Source organism: Megalops cyprinoides, chromosome 5 (genome assembly GCF_013368585.1).
Source record: "Megalops cyprinoides isolate fMegCyp1 chromosome 5, fMegCyp1.pri, whole genome shotgun sequence".
NCBI lineage: Eukaryota > Metazoa > Chordata > Actinopteri > Elopiformes > Megalopidae > Megalops > Megalops cyprinoides.
This window is the reverse complement of record NC_050587.1, coordinates 1,638,331-1,654,499: the sequence shown is the minus strand read 5'-3', so window position 1 is coordinate 1,654,499 and position 16,169 is coordinate 1,638,331. Positions and strand designations below refer to the sequence as shown.

Genomic DNA, 16,169 nt, shown 5'->3' with positions numbered 1-16,169 from the left:
CCATCCACAGAAAAAAGAGACATCAACAGGACAACAAAAGGAAAGAAAAACTACTATGAACTACTTAGAAAGTAAAAGTTTATTTGGTGGTTATAATTACATTGCTATAGTTTAGCGGTCAGATATAGATCATTTTTCAGCAAATAATTTTTAAGCCTGCTGATAACCCAAATCATCCAAAAAATACAACACAAGCAATATGACAAACTGATGAATGAGACTTCATTTTGCTTTTGCTTACGATGAATGGATTTTTTTTCTTTCCTCAAGGATTAGCTGAGATCTGCAGTGCTGGAAAATTATCCTGAAAGCCATTTCTCCTCCTGTTTTAATGTTTAACTTGAAGACAGAGTCACTGGGTGATGTTTAGTCTGTTTGCTCACCATTAGTGATGGCCAGATTAGTGAAGTCAGATTAAAAACACTGTGGGCATTATCCCAACATGGTGAATCAATTCATCTCCTGGAAGTATGTACCATCCCATGTACCAGCATGATCTAATGGAGTGTGAAACAGAGCCAGTTTCTCACTTTCTCAGTTTCTCTTCAATTTGAGAGGCAAAGAGTGGCAAAATGATACTTTGTAATACTTTGTAGTTAATGGTCAATGCTGATGAATGACAGGAGGTGGAGGTGTGGGGAGTCAGGAATTATTCTGTAGGTACTGTAAGTAAAAAGTCAGTAATTAGGCTGTCAGACTGTGACTGAGAAATCAGTTTTGAAGTTACTGCTGTCAATGTGGAGAAATCAACAGTCATTGTATGTCTTGCTTCTATTAGCCTACAAGTGGGTGCGTGGCTAGTAGTTATTCCACCTGTCAGCAATGATGCAAGCAAGATCAGGTCAGCAGCAGCTGCTGTCAGTGATGCATGTGACAGTCTGCTATGTGCAGGGATTACAATGAGGCATGCAGAATGTAAGGAGTCAAGGCAGGAGCAAACGCTTTTGTTATTTTTCCCAGTTGTGCTTGACTCAACAGCGAGCGCTTATGTGTCATCGCAATAATGGCACTCTTTGTTCCCTTACTATGAAACAATGCTCAAGGTGAGCGGTATATGGGATATCTGGATGTGGGGAATGAGGGGAGGGCAAAATAGTTATATTGACCTCATACAACTGCCTTGGAGCCACACAGTCAGGGTAGCGCAGACAGAGAGATCTCCACACTGCGGCTCACGTCCAACTGCAGTGTGCTGAGGATAGATACCAGAACATCATCCTCCCAGGACCCTGGATGCCCTCAGAGATGTGAGCTACCCCATTCAAAGCTATTTCCTCCTTAAGAAAAAGCATGAGGCTGTCTAAAGAAAGTGCTGATGACTATATATCTAGCTGAGACATAGTCCTTCTTCACAGTGGGTTTTAAGTAAGCTGCGTTTTTTGATGCGTGTTGAACCCTTCTGAACATTAGAGCTGAGAGTTCTCTGGGATATTGTATACGAGCTGCTTAGTGTGATGTGAGTCATAGTTGTCTGTGAATAATTATGAAAAAACTGATTTTATAACTACTGGCAGGATCATTTCCCTGTGTCCTTCCTTCCTGGCTTCTGAAATACCACTGCTGCATTGTGACAGCATGAAGATGAGCTGTGGACATAGGCGAGAATGGTTATGAAAAAGCTGGCCATTGCTCTGGGTGTAATGAAATATGAAACAAATCTTTTTTTTTTTTTTTTTTTTTAAGTTTTTAAGTGACCAAATACAATATGTCATTTTTTTTCCCAAGTATAGATTAATCTGCTTTGTTTCTTTTATTTGTGATTCATTTTTGGGGAAATTCTTCATTGTCTCAGCTGGACACAGTGATTGCTAACAGTCACTGTTAATGCAGTTCAGCTGGAATTGATGTCACCACACCTAAAGAGCCAAGCTATATTTTTTATCACACTGAGGAGTCATGCAATGTTGCATGTCTATTTATTTAATTTTTATTACTCTTTTATCCTCTGCGTGGACAGTTTACAATGCCCTTATAAGCATTTCCATCTCATTTTAAGAATACTATAGCTGTTACTGTATGTTTTCTAAAAGCACGCCTTACAACGGCACAGCTTTGTTAAATGCCAAATGCTCACTGATAATAAAGACAACAGCAGTGTGGCTCTTCAGTTTTATTTAGAACTTTTGGCAAGTTAGCTACAGTATGAACCTCTTTACCTTTTGTGTTAAATACCAGCTAACGAGCATCCATGTTTCCTGGTGCTTCAATCAGAGGCTTGTCCTATCTTGTTGTAACTGCAAAAATACATGGTTCATATGTCACTATTGAGGAATATTTGTATTTTCATTACTTTGTTAGCTACCCATTTACATTGGGAAAATGCAATTTAGCTAGATAATACAACAATCCAAGCTACCTAGTTATCTAATTAAAGAAAGAACATGGTTCTTTGGTTCACTGGTTTGTTTGCATATTTTGCTTTATCATAAAAAATGTTTAGAAGGGTTACTATCTAACTTGTACAGAAATAAACAAAAAATAAGATACTGAATTGCTAGCATTTTATAGCATTAATTTTTCCCTGGATTTATTTGAGGGAATTTGGCTTTCTTTTATTCATTAGTTATGACACAAGCTTGCTAAGATTATACAATATCAATAGCATATTTATTTACCTATATATCTTCTGATAAACAATAACTTACTCCAGTCCTCACTTAAACATAGCTATTGTACACAGCAAGCTAAATGCATTCTCACAGCTTGACCAAATAACTTCAAATGAAGTATCTCCAAAAATGTTGCATTTGAAGCTAGCTGACCTCATGTGAGAGTGTAAGAGAGGTTCATAGTTTAATCTAAGCCATCTACATGCTCATATCGCAAACGTTTGGACACTATTGTAATTAACGGGGAAAGCCTAAGAGTTTGCCATGTAGAACACAGGCTACTCTGTCCTCATCAGTGCAGAACACTAGAGCATTCTGATACAATGGACATGTGGATGCATTTCATTAAATTATTGTTTATCAGGCTAACCACATATAAACAAGTGCCAAACATGATGCTGAGATCGCAAATGCATGCCTATTTTGACAACCTCTGTATATCTAACTACATAAAATTCTGAAGTACACTTCATATGCATACATTCAGATGCCATATTTGTAACTAGGATGGTACACTGCCTATAGAATCCATAGGTTCCTTTCTGGTTCCAGGTTCCAGTCCTATGGTAGAGATGGATGCCTTTTACTAGGCAGGCCTGGGAATTTAGAGAGCTGAGCCCATTCCCCTCCCACCTCTTTTGCCTATAGGGTAGCAACTGGAAGACAGGTTTTTATGATACATGGGATCCTCTTCCCGCAGACATCAGTGTTGTATTTCCTGTGGCATGGACTCAGTGACAGTACAGCTCATTTTCTCCTCTCCGATTGCAAAATGGGCACAATTGTCACTTTTCAAATGCACAACTGTCTTGACATATTCTCTCAAACAACTGCCATGTGCAGTTTTGACACAGTTAACACTATATAGTACTTCATATTACTCATGGTGACATTGGTAGTTTCAGGGACACAGGTATTGTGGTACTGTCGCTGAAACCATGGTACAGAATGGCACGATATGTGACAGGTGTAGCAATATCATTCCAGGTTTCCACCTGCTGGGTAAGTGAGCCCAAAATATCACTGAACATTCCCTACCACATGTGAAATGGATATAACTCATGTGCTCTGTGGGGTTGCGCTTAAACACATTTAAAATGTGGTGACAATTCATCTATGTGAGAAGTGTTCACAATTTTACAATTAAACATATTGGGGCAATTTTATTGCCCAGGTTTTGCCATAACATTGTGCTCTAATCTTAAGTGGAAAGAGTGTAGAGTTGTCTAAGTCATGTGGTCCATTGGATTTTCGAAACCTTAAGCAGAACCAAATAAACCAGCCATTACTATAAATCACTTGCTTCTGAAGACTCCAAACAAAAGTTACACTGAGAACCAGACAAAGATAGTGTCTTGCTACCATTAGACCCAGAGTTCTGAGTTCACATAAAGTTCATATCCCTATACCACCACATGACGTACCGCGACACAACTTTTGCCATATACTCTGTTGAACTCCATCACACAGTATAATTATATTCTACCACACAACTTCACACATAAACATATTACAGTGTCCCTGCATGTTACAACATGAGCAGTCTATTGAGAGTCTACACAATTGCCTGACCATGTGAGATAATCACAATGGAAGCACTCACCATTGTGAGTACCAATATGTCAGTAATTTAAGATTGTTAGAGCTAATCCACATAAATTAAAACGTGTCCAATGGGCAACAGCAGGTTGTAGGGACATACTTTAATTTCATCATTTTGGTTGGCATCATACATTGACATATTTGTCAGTTCTCTGACATGCAGAGGATTAATTTTATCTGGCAATGAACTGACACAAGGTGACAACTCCGAAAAAGGTGTTACATGCTGTGTAATCTGTTCCGTTTTGGGACTGTGATGGATGTTCGACCTATTGAGAGTTTTTAAAGGAGTCCCCATGTATAAACTAAGTGCCAGATTCCGTATCAGGAGTGGAGGGTTGCAATGTCACCCCTTAGTTCTTTTCTTCAGGGGGAGTTATCAGTCAGCTTTGCATGTTTCCCCATGATTGATTAGGCCAAACCCATTCCTCTCTGTCAGGCTGCATGGGTGTGATGTCCCCTCTCACTCTTCAGCCTAAAATATCTGCCCCCTGCACCACAGCTATGGCTGGATCTCAGGGCAAGGCTCATTCCTCAGGAACCTTTCCACACATCCCTCTCTGATTATGCATGTTCCTGGCAGTGAGGGTATGGCGCAGCTGATGAGGGGGTTGGGGGGTGCTTGGGTGTCATCAGTAGATACCCTGCTGTTTGATGTGTTATAATAATATATAATATTATAATATATAATAATGTATTATAATAGTTATATAAAAAATTAAACATATAGTGTGATTTTTAACCAAAACATTGTCCTGTTGTTTGTGCATGGTTTTGTTGATTGTTATTTGCTCTCAAAACCATATCATTTCAGTACTTCAGCACAGTATATCACCAACAGAATTACAAAACAGCACCCAGCTAGAGAAACAAAGCTTTGTGCAGTGACAGTGACATATATACTGTTCACACTTTTTAAATACCAAGTAATTTCTTTTATTTTGTCTGGTGAAATCATGGTTAAAACCCCTACAAGACTGTTCAGTAGAGCTTCTGGCCAGTTCTCTCATTAAGAAAGAACAACATGCCTCATTTCAACACCAACTATCATTCACAAAATACAAACTTACCTGTCACCACCATAAGATATAGTTTAGTGTATATGAACAAAGAGGAAATACATTTATCAAAAGATAAATGAGGTAAAACCTGAAACTACAGGGGGAATAACATTTCCATTTATAGACAAAGGACATGTGGATTCCTTTACTGACATCATCCACCCTGTGTGGTTAAGGTTAGCGTCAGAGACAGGGTCAGAAATGGGGTTAATGACTGTGGAGCTATTAGGTTCTGTACCATGCAATCGATTTCAAAACCTTTAGGAAAACATAGACATATCGATACCTCGGAGCCTATACAGGTAACTTATTAGGTCCTCAGGCCAAGCTGCAGACTGTAATGATCAATCAATGTGATCAATTCATTTGCTTATATGAAAGTTTAAAAGGTAATGTGTGAATTTTTTTTTCAACAAGTATTTAATCCATGTCAACCAAGGATGACTTGGTAGCATGACTCTATAAAATGTATTCATTTTGCACATTGATGGACAATTTGTGGAATTATTTGGAATTAGTAGAACCAAAGTTCTCAGCTGCCAAGCATTGTCTGCCAAAGGCACTCACAAAAATCAATCTACAGGTAGATTCACATATGAGACAAAATAAAAGGTTCAAAATAAAATCAAAATGCAGACTTCTTTTGAACCTTGTGACTAATTTCAGCACTGTTTGAAGACTAAGAGGGGACCATCCAGTGAGATGTGCATATAGGTAATGATATGAGACCCATTTTAGGAGGCAAATGTTTGAGCACATCTGACCGCTGAGTCCTAGTCGGGCCCCCAGGCTATCCTCCGCATTGAAATTCAGTCAGCAGAGAAGCAGGGGCTCACTTTTACGATCCAACACCATGTGATGCATATGAAACTGATGCCTTCTTCTCCCCTCATCCTCTCCGTGCATGACACCTGAGAAGAGGTTTGTTGCGTGACGATGTGTCATTGGCCCTTTGCAAACAAAGAAATTCAAAATTACCTTTACAACAATGCACTGTATGCAAGTCAGACTACTTGGGTTGTAATTAGTTGTAGTTGTCTTGATAAATCAGAGAAAACCATTGGGGTGACATCACAGTCTTGGCCATGAGTTGGAGATGCTATGGTCTACACTTTTTCCACCCAATGGGCTTTCCTGTCGTTCTTGTATGTGACACATGCACAGCATCACCACAAATAGCAGCTACAAAACATTTTTTCTCAGAATCTTTGATAAGATTTGAAATTAACAGAGAGAATTAAGTTCTGGAAACTGAGGTTGAACGTGTTTCCATCGTTAAACCAGTCAACAAGCTTTAAATAGCCCAGATCTCCTGCAGCCAATATACTATCCTAAAATGTCTGATGAAGTTATGTGACAGCTTTAATTTCCTCAAGCTGTTTGAACTCTTAAAAATGTACGCCACTTTATGAGCAAAACGATGGAAGGAGGTGCAGCTGAGTTAGGGCTGTATAAATGACAGCAGTGTACTCAATGTGGGCCAATTGGGGCTTCTTGGATAACCGTGGGATTTGTGAGTGTGAGGAAAGCTAGGGCTGCATCAAAGGTCATAATAATAACGGAAAAAACAAGGTGGAAAATCCCCACGATTACACTCAGGGACCACAGAAAAAAACTGGTAAATCTCCTCCATAAGTCATTTCCCGACTGGATTAATTTTCCAGGCCTTGTTGGCAGAGTTCTGACCTGGTGAGTGCTTGTCTTTCATTCAATGTCTCCACAGCTAAAACAAAATTGGAAACTTGAACAAGCTGTTCGTGGGATGTTAGCTGTTTGAGTGAGTGCACTAAATTATGGACTTGGATTTTGTTCAGATCCTGCCAATAAAATGATGGCAGAAACAGGTTTGCATCACAGGGGCCAAAGCCACATCTCAATAAATCAAAAAAATGTACTCTGTGCAGTCCAGTAAAAACAAAGATCTGACAATGGATTAAAAATCTCTGTGGGCCCAGTAAGTTCCCTTGGGAATGCATATCAAATGTGTTTTTGTATTACCATTTGGGTCATAAAAGCAAAATACCCTGAGGTATTGTGTGCTGAAAGTAAAGCACACAATACAGAAAATCCACAGGTAACTAGGATGTACAGCATTTGCAATATAGTAAAAAACAGTGCAATTTTGACTATGGGTTTACACTGGGCATCTTGTCCTTCATATTTGTGAGACATATTTTTGGAATGTGAGTGATCATGGGACTACATTCTGGACCTGGTTACACAGGTTAAAGGTTTTTTGTATTGAAATGTATTGTATTTTACTGTATCCTTGAACAATGTATTTTGGTGGGTTTTCTTTATGAATTAGGGAATTTTGAGGTCAATGAAACCTACCAACCTGATTTGATGTTGAAACTATGTCATCCTTTGGAATTAAGTTTGAATTAAAAGTTATTCATAGTTATGTACTTTCCAACATACATGAAGTGGAGTTTCCAGTATATTCTATCCTGGGAGACTGCTTTTTGGTTTGTTGCCAGAGTTTAGACCTCATAGACCTCATACTTTCATTCAGAGTCCTAATACTATGTGGAGTTAAATAGTTTTTGGAGTGGAAAATTTATTTTCATAGTTTGTTTTCAGGATCACCTAATAGCATCACACACACCAAGTTGGTCATATGTCAAGTTGTGTTGTCTTCATAAATTTGGTTTTATATTTTAATGTGTACTTCTTCCTTCATGTATGTCTTCTTGTAATGTTGCTGTCTGCTGTAACATTTGTCCTTCTATCTTCAAGTGGCAAATATGTGGATTTTTAAAAAATTATTTTATCAATTTTGTATACATTACTACAGGTCCAACTGGTCAATGAATGTAATGAAAAATCTTGTGAGTAAAGAAACGACTTGCCTAAGCGGTTATCCAATTCTATTCCAAACTGCCACTCTGTTGACTGACTCATGCATTCTGAGCAGAGCCATGGTGGGAATGGTCTAATTGAAGTAACAGTGAGACTGAATAAGTAATTATTAAGACAATGTAAAACATTTTCCCAGTGCCAGATGGTGTCCCATATTTAATGCATAACCCAGAAAGATCGATTTTGTTTGTTCTTTTTAGTATGAAGCTTTCGTCCTCTGTCCATTTACTTTTTGATGGCTCCAGTCTTCTCTCTTGTCTTTGTTTTTGAATCAGCTGTGTTTGTTGTATTGCGATAGACACATCTTTCTGCCTGTTCTTCCAAGGGATGCACAGTTCATTACCCCCCAACTTTCCCTGTTCTCTCACAGCTTTTCCAGCTATTGCTACTATCAATGATGTGTGGGAGTCTGAAGTCTTGGCAGAGTGTTTGATCTCATCCATCTTTTGTCAAGTTCTGGGTGTTCTCTTGAACTAATTGCTGCTCTCAGATACATTTTGGAAAAAAAAGTTTTGTTTCACCTACAAATGTGGAATGGTGAGTGGAGAATGGTGAAATAGAGTAGTGGAAGGAAAGGCAGGTGGGGGTTTGGAAAGTGTTGCTAGTAGGTACTTGTTAGGAGCCTGCAGGACTTCGAGGAAGGGAAGCCACCGCTTCACTAGTTCAACTCAGTTGAACAAAATTATTAAAGATTTCCCACTGATATTCCTGACAGTGAGGAAGATGTTGTTCATTCCTTGAAACTAAGAAAATAATGTTGTTACCCAGTATATGAAGTTTCAATTAACTTGTTTGACTCTGGAATATTGGAAGTTCTTTTTACATATTTCTGTTCTCCCAGGTTCACTGCTCAGTGCTTTGCCATTTGGTGGGATGAAGTGTGAACAATGTTTGAATGGTGGAGTGAACGATGGTATTGTTTTCAAGAGCTCATGTGAGCCAGTTACTGTGATGGTGTTCAGCTTCCCATCCCACCTGACTGATTGCTTCACTGCAAGATTTTTGAGTGCCTTCTTTCATGTCCAATCTACTGTACTATATCATAGTATTGCTCAGTGTTGTCTTGTACAAGTTGTAATGTACAAGTGCATAATGACATCACATGGATTGGCATACAGCATTGTGATAGTTATTTTGATGTTGACTTCATCTATATGTATCAAAAACTGCTCACATCCTGCTTGATTGTGTACTCCTTTTAAGAAGCCTCTGCAGGATGTGTATAGCTGAATCCTTGATGTTTTGTGATTGTTCTTACGACCCCACTCATGGGCTGTTACTCAGTACCTCCTCTACCCAGCAAACCACCCAGGGAGCTACAGAGCTACAGAGACCTCTGTGGCAATGACAGTTTAACAGGAGCTAACTGTTGTCTATGGATAGGAAAATCAAATGAAACAGTGCATTCCAGCAGTCATTCTTTGCTGATCTGGAGAATAGTGTGTGTAAAGGGTCATGCTCATTTTCAGAAAACCCACACAGTCATACCTCTGCCTGTGCAATCTTCAGACTTCCCCCCCCTTTTTTTAAAAAAAAAAGTTGACTCCCTGCACCCCTACGCCACCCCACCAGCTCACAGCTGCCTCCCTGCCCACAGACCAGTTGTCAACTGGTAATGTTGCCCTGGCTGAAAAACCACCTCCCTTTATGAGACTGGAAATTTCAGGAGAAATGCATTTGACATTGTACTGTAGCATAGACTATGCTAGTCTATGGTAAATCACAAGACATACGTGTATGTCAGTGAGAGAGAAATAAGTGAGGAGATCCTTCGACATCTCCAGTTTATTATATAAGCATAGTTGTAGGCAACCTAAACATTGCCTAGGACACATATTATGATTTTTTTATTGTTTTGTTAGTGTAACTTACACCTAGCTTGTAGGTGTTCACAAGAGTAATGTTCTCTAAGCTGTTACAGTTTTTTTCAATTGCTTAAGCACAATTTTGAAAACAGGGCCCGGTTTTTCAAAACACTTCACACAATTAGTACAACACTACACCCAAGTAGCACAACACCTCAGATCATTTGCAAAATGGAACACTTAAGTCAAAACTATACAATTTCTTATAAAAACCCTATTTTCTTGTCATAACATAAACACATCCATCATATGGTCTGATTCTGTTTGAATCAGTTAAACACTCCTGTCCTCAACCTAAAACACTTTTAGCATTTACACAGAGAAAGTGTAAAAATAAACAACACTACATGACACCAACTGTGCAGACCAATGAAAATATTTATTTCTTTTCATATACTCAAGTCAGTCAATACTGAACATTTCTACAAAACATTCATAACAAAACATTTTCCAGTTTTCATACAGTATTACTGAACGTACCATTGTACTGTAGGCTTACAGTAGTACTGTAACATAAATTACATATCCAGTTCAGTACTGACAAAAAAAGAAAACTAAACATCATCTCTATGCCTAGCTGGATCTGGCCACAGGGCCTTGTCAACATCACAGGCTATATTTTCATTTGCAAGGCAACGTGGGAAGAATCTTTTGGAGTGACGAATCCACCCTTGTATTGATGCTGCATCAATTTGATCACATGCTTCCTCCATAGCTTGAATGAGGGGCATCTGGACATAGGGCTGGCGCCTAAGTTGGCATGGCGGTAGAGGACCCCATTCTATGTAATGGCAGCACAAAGGGTAAAGTTACCCCCACGTTGCCCTGGTACATTGGCAATAGCCCTGTGGCCAATGATGTTTCTTCCCCTTCTTCTCACTGTTGTCAGGTTAAATCCAGCCTAATCAATGTATATAAACTCATGCGGGACTTCCTCCTCTTCCATTTGCAAAACTCTCTGAAATACAGCAAAAGATCACATTGTGTAGATCAATATACTGTAGGTCTGCTATACAGTAAAATTACATGCACAGTAAAAAGGTTGTGTGTGCAGTACACAATACTACAGGCAGTGAACAAAACTTACCTTCACATATTCACGCCGCAGGACTTTCACCCTGTCTGAATTTCTTTCAAATGGCACTCTATGCAGTTGTTTCATCAGAACTTGATGTTTTTTAAGGATACGGGCTATTGTTGACAGAGAGACCTGTTGGACATTACTGAAAATTGTGTGATCATTGACAATATGGGTTTGAATTTCTCTAAGTCTGATTGCATTATTGGCCAAAACGAGGTTTATGATCTCTCTCTTTTGCTCCTGTGTGAATATGGGGCCCCTCCCTCCTTGGTGTTCTCGACGTTCAATCCTATGTAGGCCAAACAAAATACATGTAGCTTACTGTAAAATGATACAGGAATAGATACCAAAACTGTTGATATGGTACATGCAGTAAGCTATGGATTTTCTGTTGACAGAAGATAAGTTTCTCACCTGTGCTCTTGATGAAATGTCCGAACTATTGATGCCACCGTGTACCTGCTTAGGTTAGGCTGTACTCTCAGTCCAGCCTCCCTCAGTGTTAGTCCGTGGTTTATTACATGGTCCACAAGTGTAGCACGAATTTCATTAGACAGATTTGGTTGTCTTCTTTGTGCACATCCTACCCCTCCTCCAGGTCTTCCTCTCCCTCTACCTCTTCCTCTTCCTCTTCCTCTACCTTGGCCTCTTCCTCCACCTTGTTCTCTCCGGATTCCCCCTCTCATCTGCACTCTCCCTCTTCCTCTGACACCGTCCATTTGACAGGTGAACTTACCTGTTGCCTTTTTATAGTGCTTAAAGCTGATCGGTGTGTCTACAATTAAGCACCTGTGTGTGTGCACACCTGGTGGCTGTGTTTAGCCAATTGGTTCATGGGTGTGTTCATTTGAAAGCCTTTGCTTTGAAATTGCAAGGAAAAGGCATCATGATATATTTCTGTGTCAAATGTATACAAGTGTGTTTAGTGTTTTGCAAATCACTGTGTGTAGTGTTTTGCAAAAAGTGTGAAGCTGACAATGTGCTTACAGTTGTGCAAATCTGGGCCAGTGTTTTGCTCCTTGAGTGTAAGGTTTTGCTAATTGTGAGAAAGTTTTCATTTTAGTGTGTAAGCAATCGTAAAAAACTATAAGTACGTTTATGATCTCAGCATGTGTGAGTTGAAGGTGAACGAGAATCCTAGTAGCTGAAATTGTTAATTGTGTTCTAGGTTTTTCCATCTTATCAAAGGAGAAGACTCCACCATCAGAGGGAAGGTGCTCTGTCTGTCTGTGTGTTTCCCACTCTGCTCAGTCCTCTCTCAGGAGAAAGAGACCCTCAGCCTATAAACAAAACAAAGCCAGAGATCAGAAAATATCTAGTAAGGCAAATCTGATGGACACAACAGTAATGATCTTGAAGTTTTAGATATGACTTCAGTTCCTTCCTTCACTGAGTAACTGTAGTGACACAGAAGGGCCCCTGAATGTGATACTGAAATACTGTCCAAATGTGTTCTCCCCTGGTAGAATGTGGTAAAGTCATGAGCAGCTGGTGGACACCAGTATAGGTTTTATTGCACAGAGTGATGGGGGTAGGTGGGGGTCATCTGTGTCAGTCTGTAGAAGATACTCCTGGCTGAAACACAGGCAGCTGGGTGCAGAGTCTGTGACAGTCTGTGACCAGTTAGATTTACCTCACTTACTCTGACCAAAGGCAAGAGATTCATCACTGTAGCTGCTTGGGAGAGATGGGAGTTTACAATGAGCAAGGGTAATTACTGGAGTCTGTCATCTGTGTGGACTAATGAATTTTACATACCTCTCAGTCTATATTTCTGTACTGTTAAATATGAAAATGATCACTGCATGTATGCTTAATGTGCAAATGTATTAGTCAGGTTTTTTCACCTCCATGTCATTCAGTCATTATAATTATAATATCTGACATTGTTTTGTTCTAACCGGTTGTAGGTTATACAATGCACAAGGTTACGTCTCTCTATCCTGTCTTTTCAAACATTCTGAAATGGATTGGTTAAAAATACTGCACACTTCTCTGGTTATTGTCATAATACGGCCATTTTATGGTCATACACTTCATGTTTCTCATCTTTACATTAACACAAAACAGCATCATACAGGCTGTAACTGTCCTCTACAAGACATTTCTATACATCTGCTTGTAGATAAGTATAACAAATACTGTTCTAATAACCTCTGTATTCCTTTGTAAATCATTCTCCTTTCTGAGATTTTTATCTACAGAAGTAATCTCACTCTGATATTCTGTTGTTCTATGATCTCCTGCATTAGGCTCTGGCTCTTCTGTGTATTCTTTTGTTAGACCTGAGGTGCCTGTAATTTCCTGTGTGAGATCCTTTGTGTCATCTCTAAGGCTTTCCCTGTTCTGTGTTTTGCTGGCTGACATAGGGAGGCCGTGGGGGAAAGGGACACCTGTGTCATGCTCCCCAAGGAGAGACACAGCCCTCTGGGTGTACACAGGCATCATGGTATCCACCACGCCGGTGCATGCTGCGGCTCTCTCAGCAAACGGTCACCTAAAGACCAGCCCTCAGATGTGGTGTACATAGGTCAGTCCTCCTGTCAAACAGAGCATACTCTGTAAAGTGCTTTTATGTAATGCATTGTTTGTTTCTGTATGTATAATTTTAATCCATGATTTATCCACCCCAATGTTTTGTATTCGGAACCATCTCACCCCCATGAATGAAGTTTGCATGTTGTGACAAAGCTAGCAACTGACCTCAAAGATATCTTATTTTAGCACTAAGTTTCCATGCTGTCTGAGCCATTGACAGACACGACTCTTAAGTCAAATGGGAGTGGAACAGCTGAGAAACAGCATATTATATCTGCTAACTGTTCGAGCAGCTGAAAGTAGCAACACGTTCATAAATTCTCACCAACTGCACACATGAAGGGCAGGTATTTTTGGAATAGAGTTAACAGTCCTGCTCATAAAACAAGGTCCAGATGAATGGAGCTGTTATGATGGTTTTACAGTTTTTTTCAATTGCTTAAGCACAATTTTGAAAACAGGGCCCGGTTTTTCAAAACACTTCACACAATTAGTACAACACTACACCCAAGTAGCACAACACCTCAGATCATTTGCAAAATGGAACACTTAAGTCAAAACTATACAATTTCTTATAAAAACCCTATTTTCTTGTCATAACATAAACACATCCATCATATGGTCTGATTCTGTTTGAATCAGTTAAACACTCCTGTCCTCAACCTAAAACACTTTTAGCATTTACACAGAGAAAGTGTAAAAATAAACAACACTACATGACACCAACTGTGCAGACCAATGAAAATATTTATTTCTTTTCATATACTCAAGTCAGTCAATACTGAACATTTCTACAAAACATTCATAACAAAACATTTTCCAGTTTTCATACAGTATTACTGAACGTACCATTGTACTGTAGGCTTACAGTAGTACTGTAACATAAATTACATATCCAGTTCAGTACTGACAAAAAAAGAAAACTAAACATCATCTCTATGCCTAGCTGGATCTGGCCACAGGGCCTTGTCAACATCACAGGCTATATTTTCATTTGCAAGGCAACGTGGGAAGAATCTTTTGGAGTGACGAATCCACCCTTGTATTGATGCTGCATCAATTTGATCACATGCTTCCTCCATAGCTTGAATGAGGGGCATCTGGACATAGGGCTGGCGCCTAAGTTGGCATGGCGGTAGAGGACCCCATTCTATGTAATGGCAGCACAAAGGGTAAAGTTACCCCCACGTTGCCCTGGTACATTGGCAATAGCCCTGTGGCCAATGATGTTTCTTCCCCTTCTTCTCACTGTTGTCAGGTTAAATCCAGCCTAATCAATGTATATAAACTCATGCGGGACTTCCTCCTCTTCCATTTGCAAAACTCTCTGAAATACAGCAAAAGATCACATTGTGTAGATCAATATACTGTAGGTCTGCCGCTGCAGGACTTTCACCCTGTCTGAATTTCTTTCAAATGGCACTCTATACAGTTGTTTCATCAGAACTTGATGTTTTTTAAGGATACGGGCTATTGTTGACAGAGAGACCTGTTGGACATTACTGAAAATTGTGTGATCATTGACAATATGGGTTTGAATTTCTCTAAGTCTGATTGCATTATTGGCCAAAACGAGGTTTATGATCTCTCTCTTTTGCTCCTGTGTGAATATGGGGCCCCTCCCTCCTTGGTGTTCTCGACGTTCAATCCTATGTAGGCCAAACAAAATACATGTAGCTTACTGTAAAATGATACAGGAATAGATACCAAAACTGTTGATATAGTACATGCAGTAAGCTATGGATTTTCTGTTGACAGAAGATAAGTTTCTCACCTGTGCTCTTGATGAAATGTCCGAACTATTGATGCCACCGTGTACCTGCTTAGGTTAGGCTGTACTCTCAGTCCAGCCTCCCTCAGTGTTAGTCCGTGGTTTATTACATGGTCCACAAGTGTAGCACTTCTAACAGCATTAGACTGAATCCTTCAACAAATATAAACAAAATACGTGTTTTGTATTTTTTCATTTATGAGGCTGCATATTTACTGAAAGCAAGTTAGGAATGTTGCTTAGGGGTACAACAGTCATGCTAATGTTTGGATTCAAACCCACAGCATTCTGGTCACAGATGCAGTTGCCAAACTGCTGTGCCATCCTGCTAAAGCTCACACTTTACCTCATCCATGTTTGGCAGTGGGAGGCTGGAGCCGGGATGACCCAGCATGTCCGGTGGAACGGTTCTGTGCTGAAGAGAACGAGTGGAGGATGACGGCACCGATGATGCGTCACCGTGGTGATGCAGCCGTGTGCACCCTTGGGGGGTTCATCTACACAGTGGGGGGGCATGACGATTTCACCTGTGTCAACAGTGTGGAGAAGTAAGGGGTGTGTGTGTGTGTGTGTGAGAGATTGTGTGTGTGTGTGTGTGTGTCTGTCTGTCTGTCTGGCTTTGTGTGTGTGTGTGTGTGTGGGTGTGTGTGTCTGTGTGTATAGATGGTGGGGGTATGTGGAGGCGGTGTGTATTTCAAACAGGAATGGATCAGATTCTTGAGGACTGTGACCTTTCAGTTTCCTTTCCATCTTAGATCTTGATAACTTCATCAGAGCCAT

The 16,169-nt window shown here is 39.8% G+C and overlaps 1 protein-coding gene across 2 annotated transcripts in view; it reads left to right on the top strand.

Annotated features, from left to right (window-relative positions):
- The window catches only part of LOC118777357 (kelch-like protein diablo), a 48,855-nt gene that overhangs the window by 13,021 nt on the left and 19,665 nt on the right, over positions 1 to 16,169 (top strand). For both annotated transcript variants that reach the window (XM_036528184.1, XM_036528183.1), the window contains exons 3-4: positions 13,450 to 13,610; positions 15,754 to 15,937. In XM_036528184.1, coding sequence (XP_036384077.1) covers positions 13,481 to 13,610; positions 15,754 to 15,937 — 314 coding nt within the window. In that variant the 5' untranslated portion in view covers positions 13,450 to 13,480. The remainder of the gene's footprint in view (positions 1 to 13,449; positions 13,611 to 15,753; positions 15,938 to 16,169) is intronic.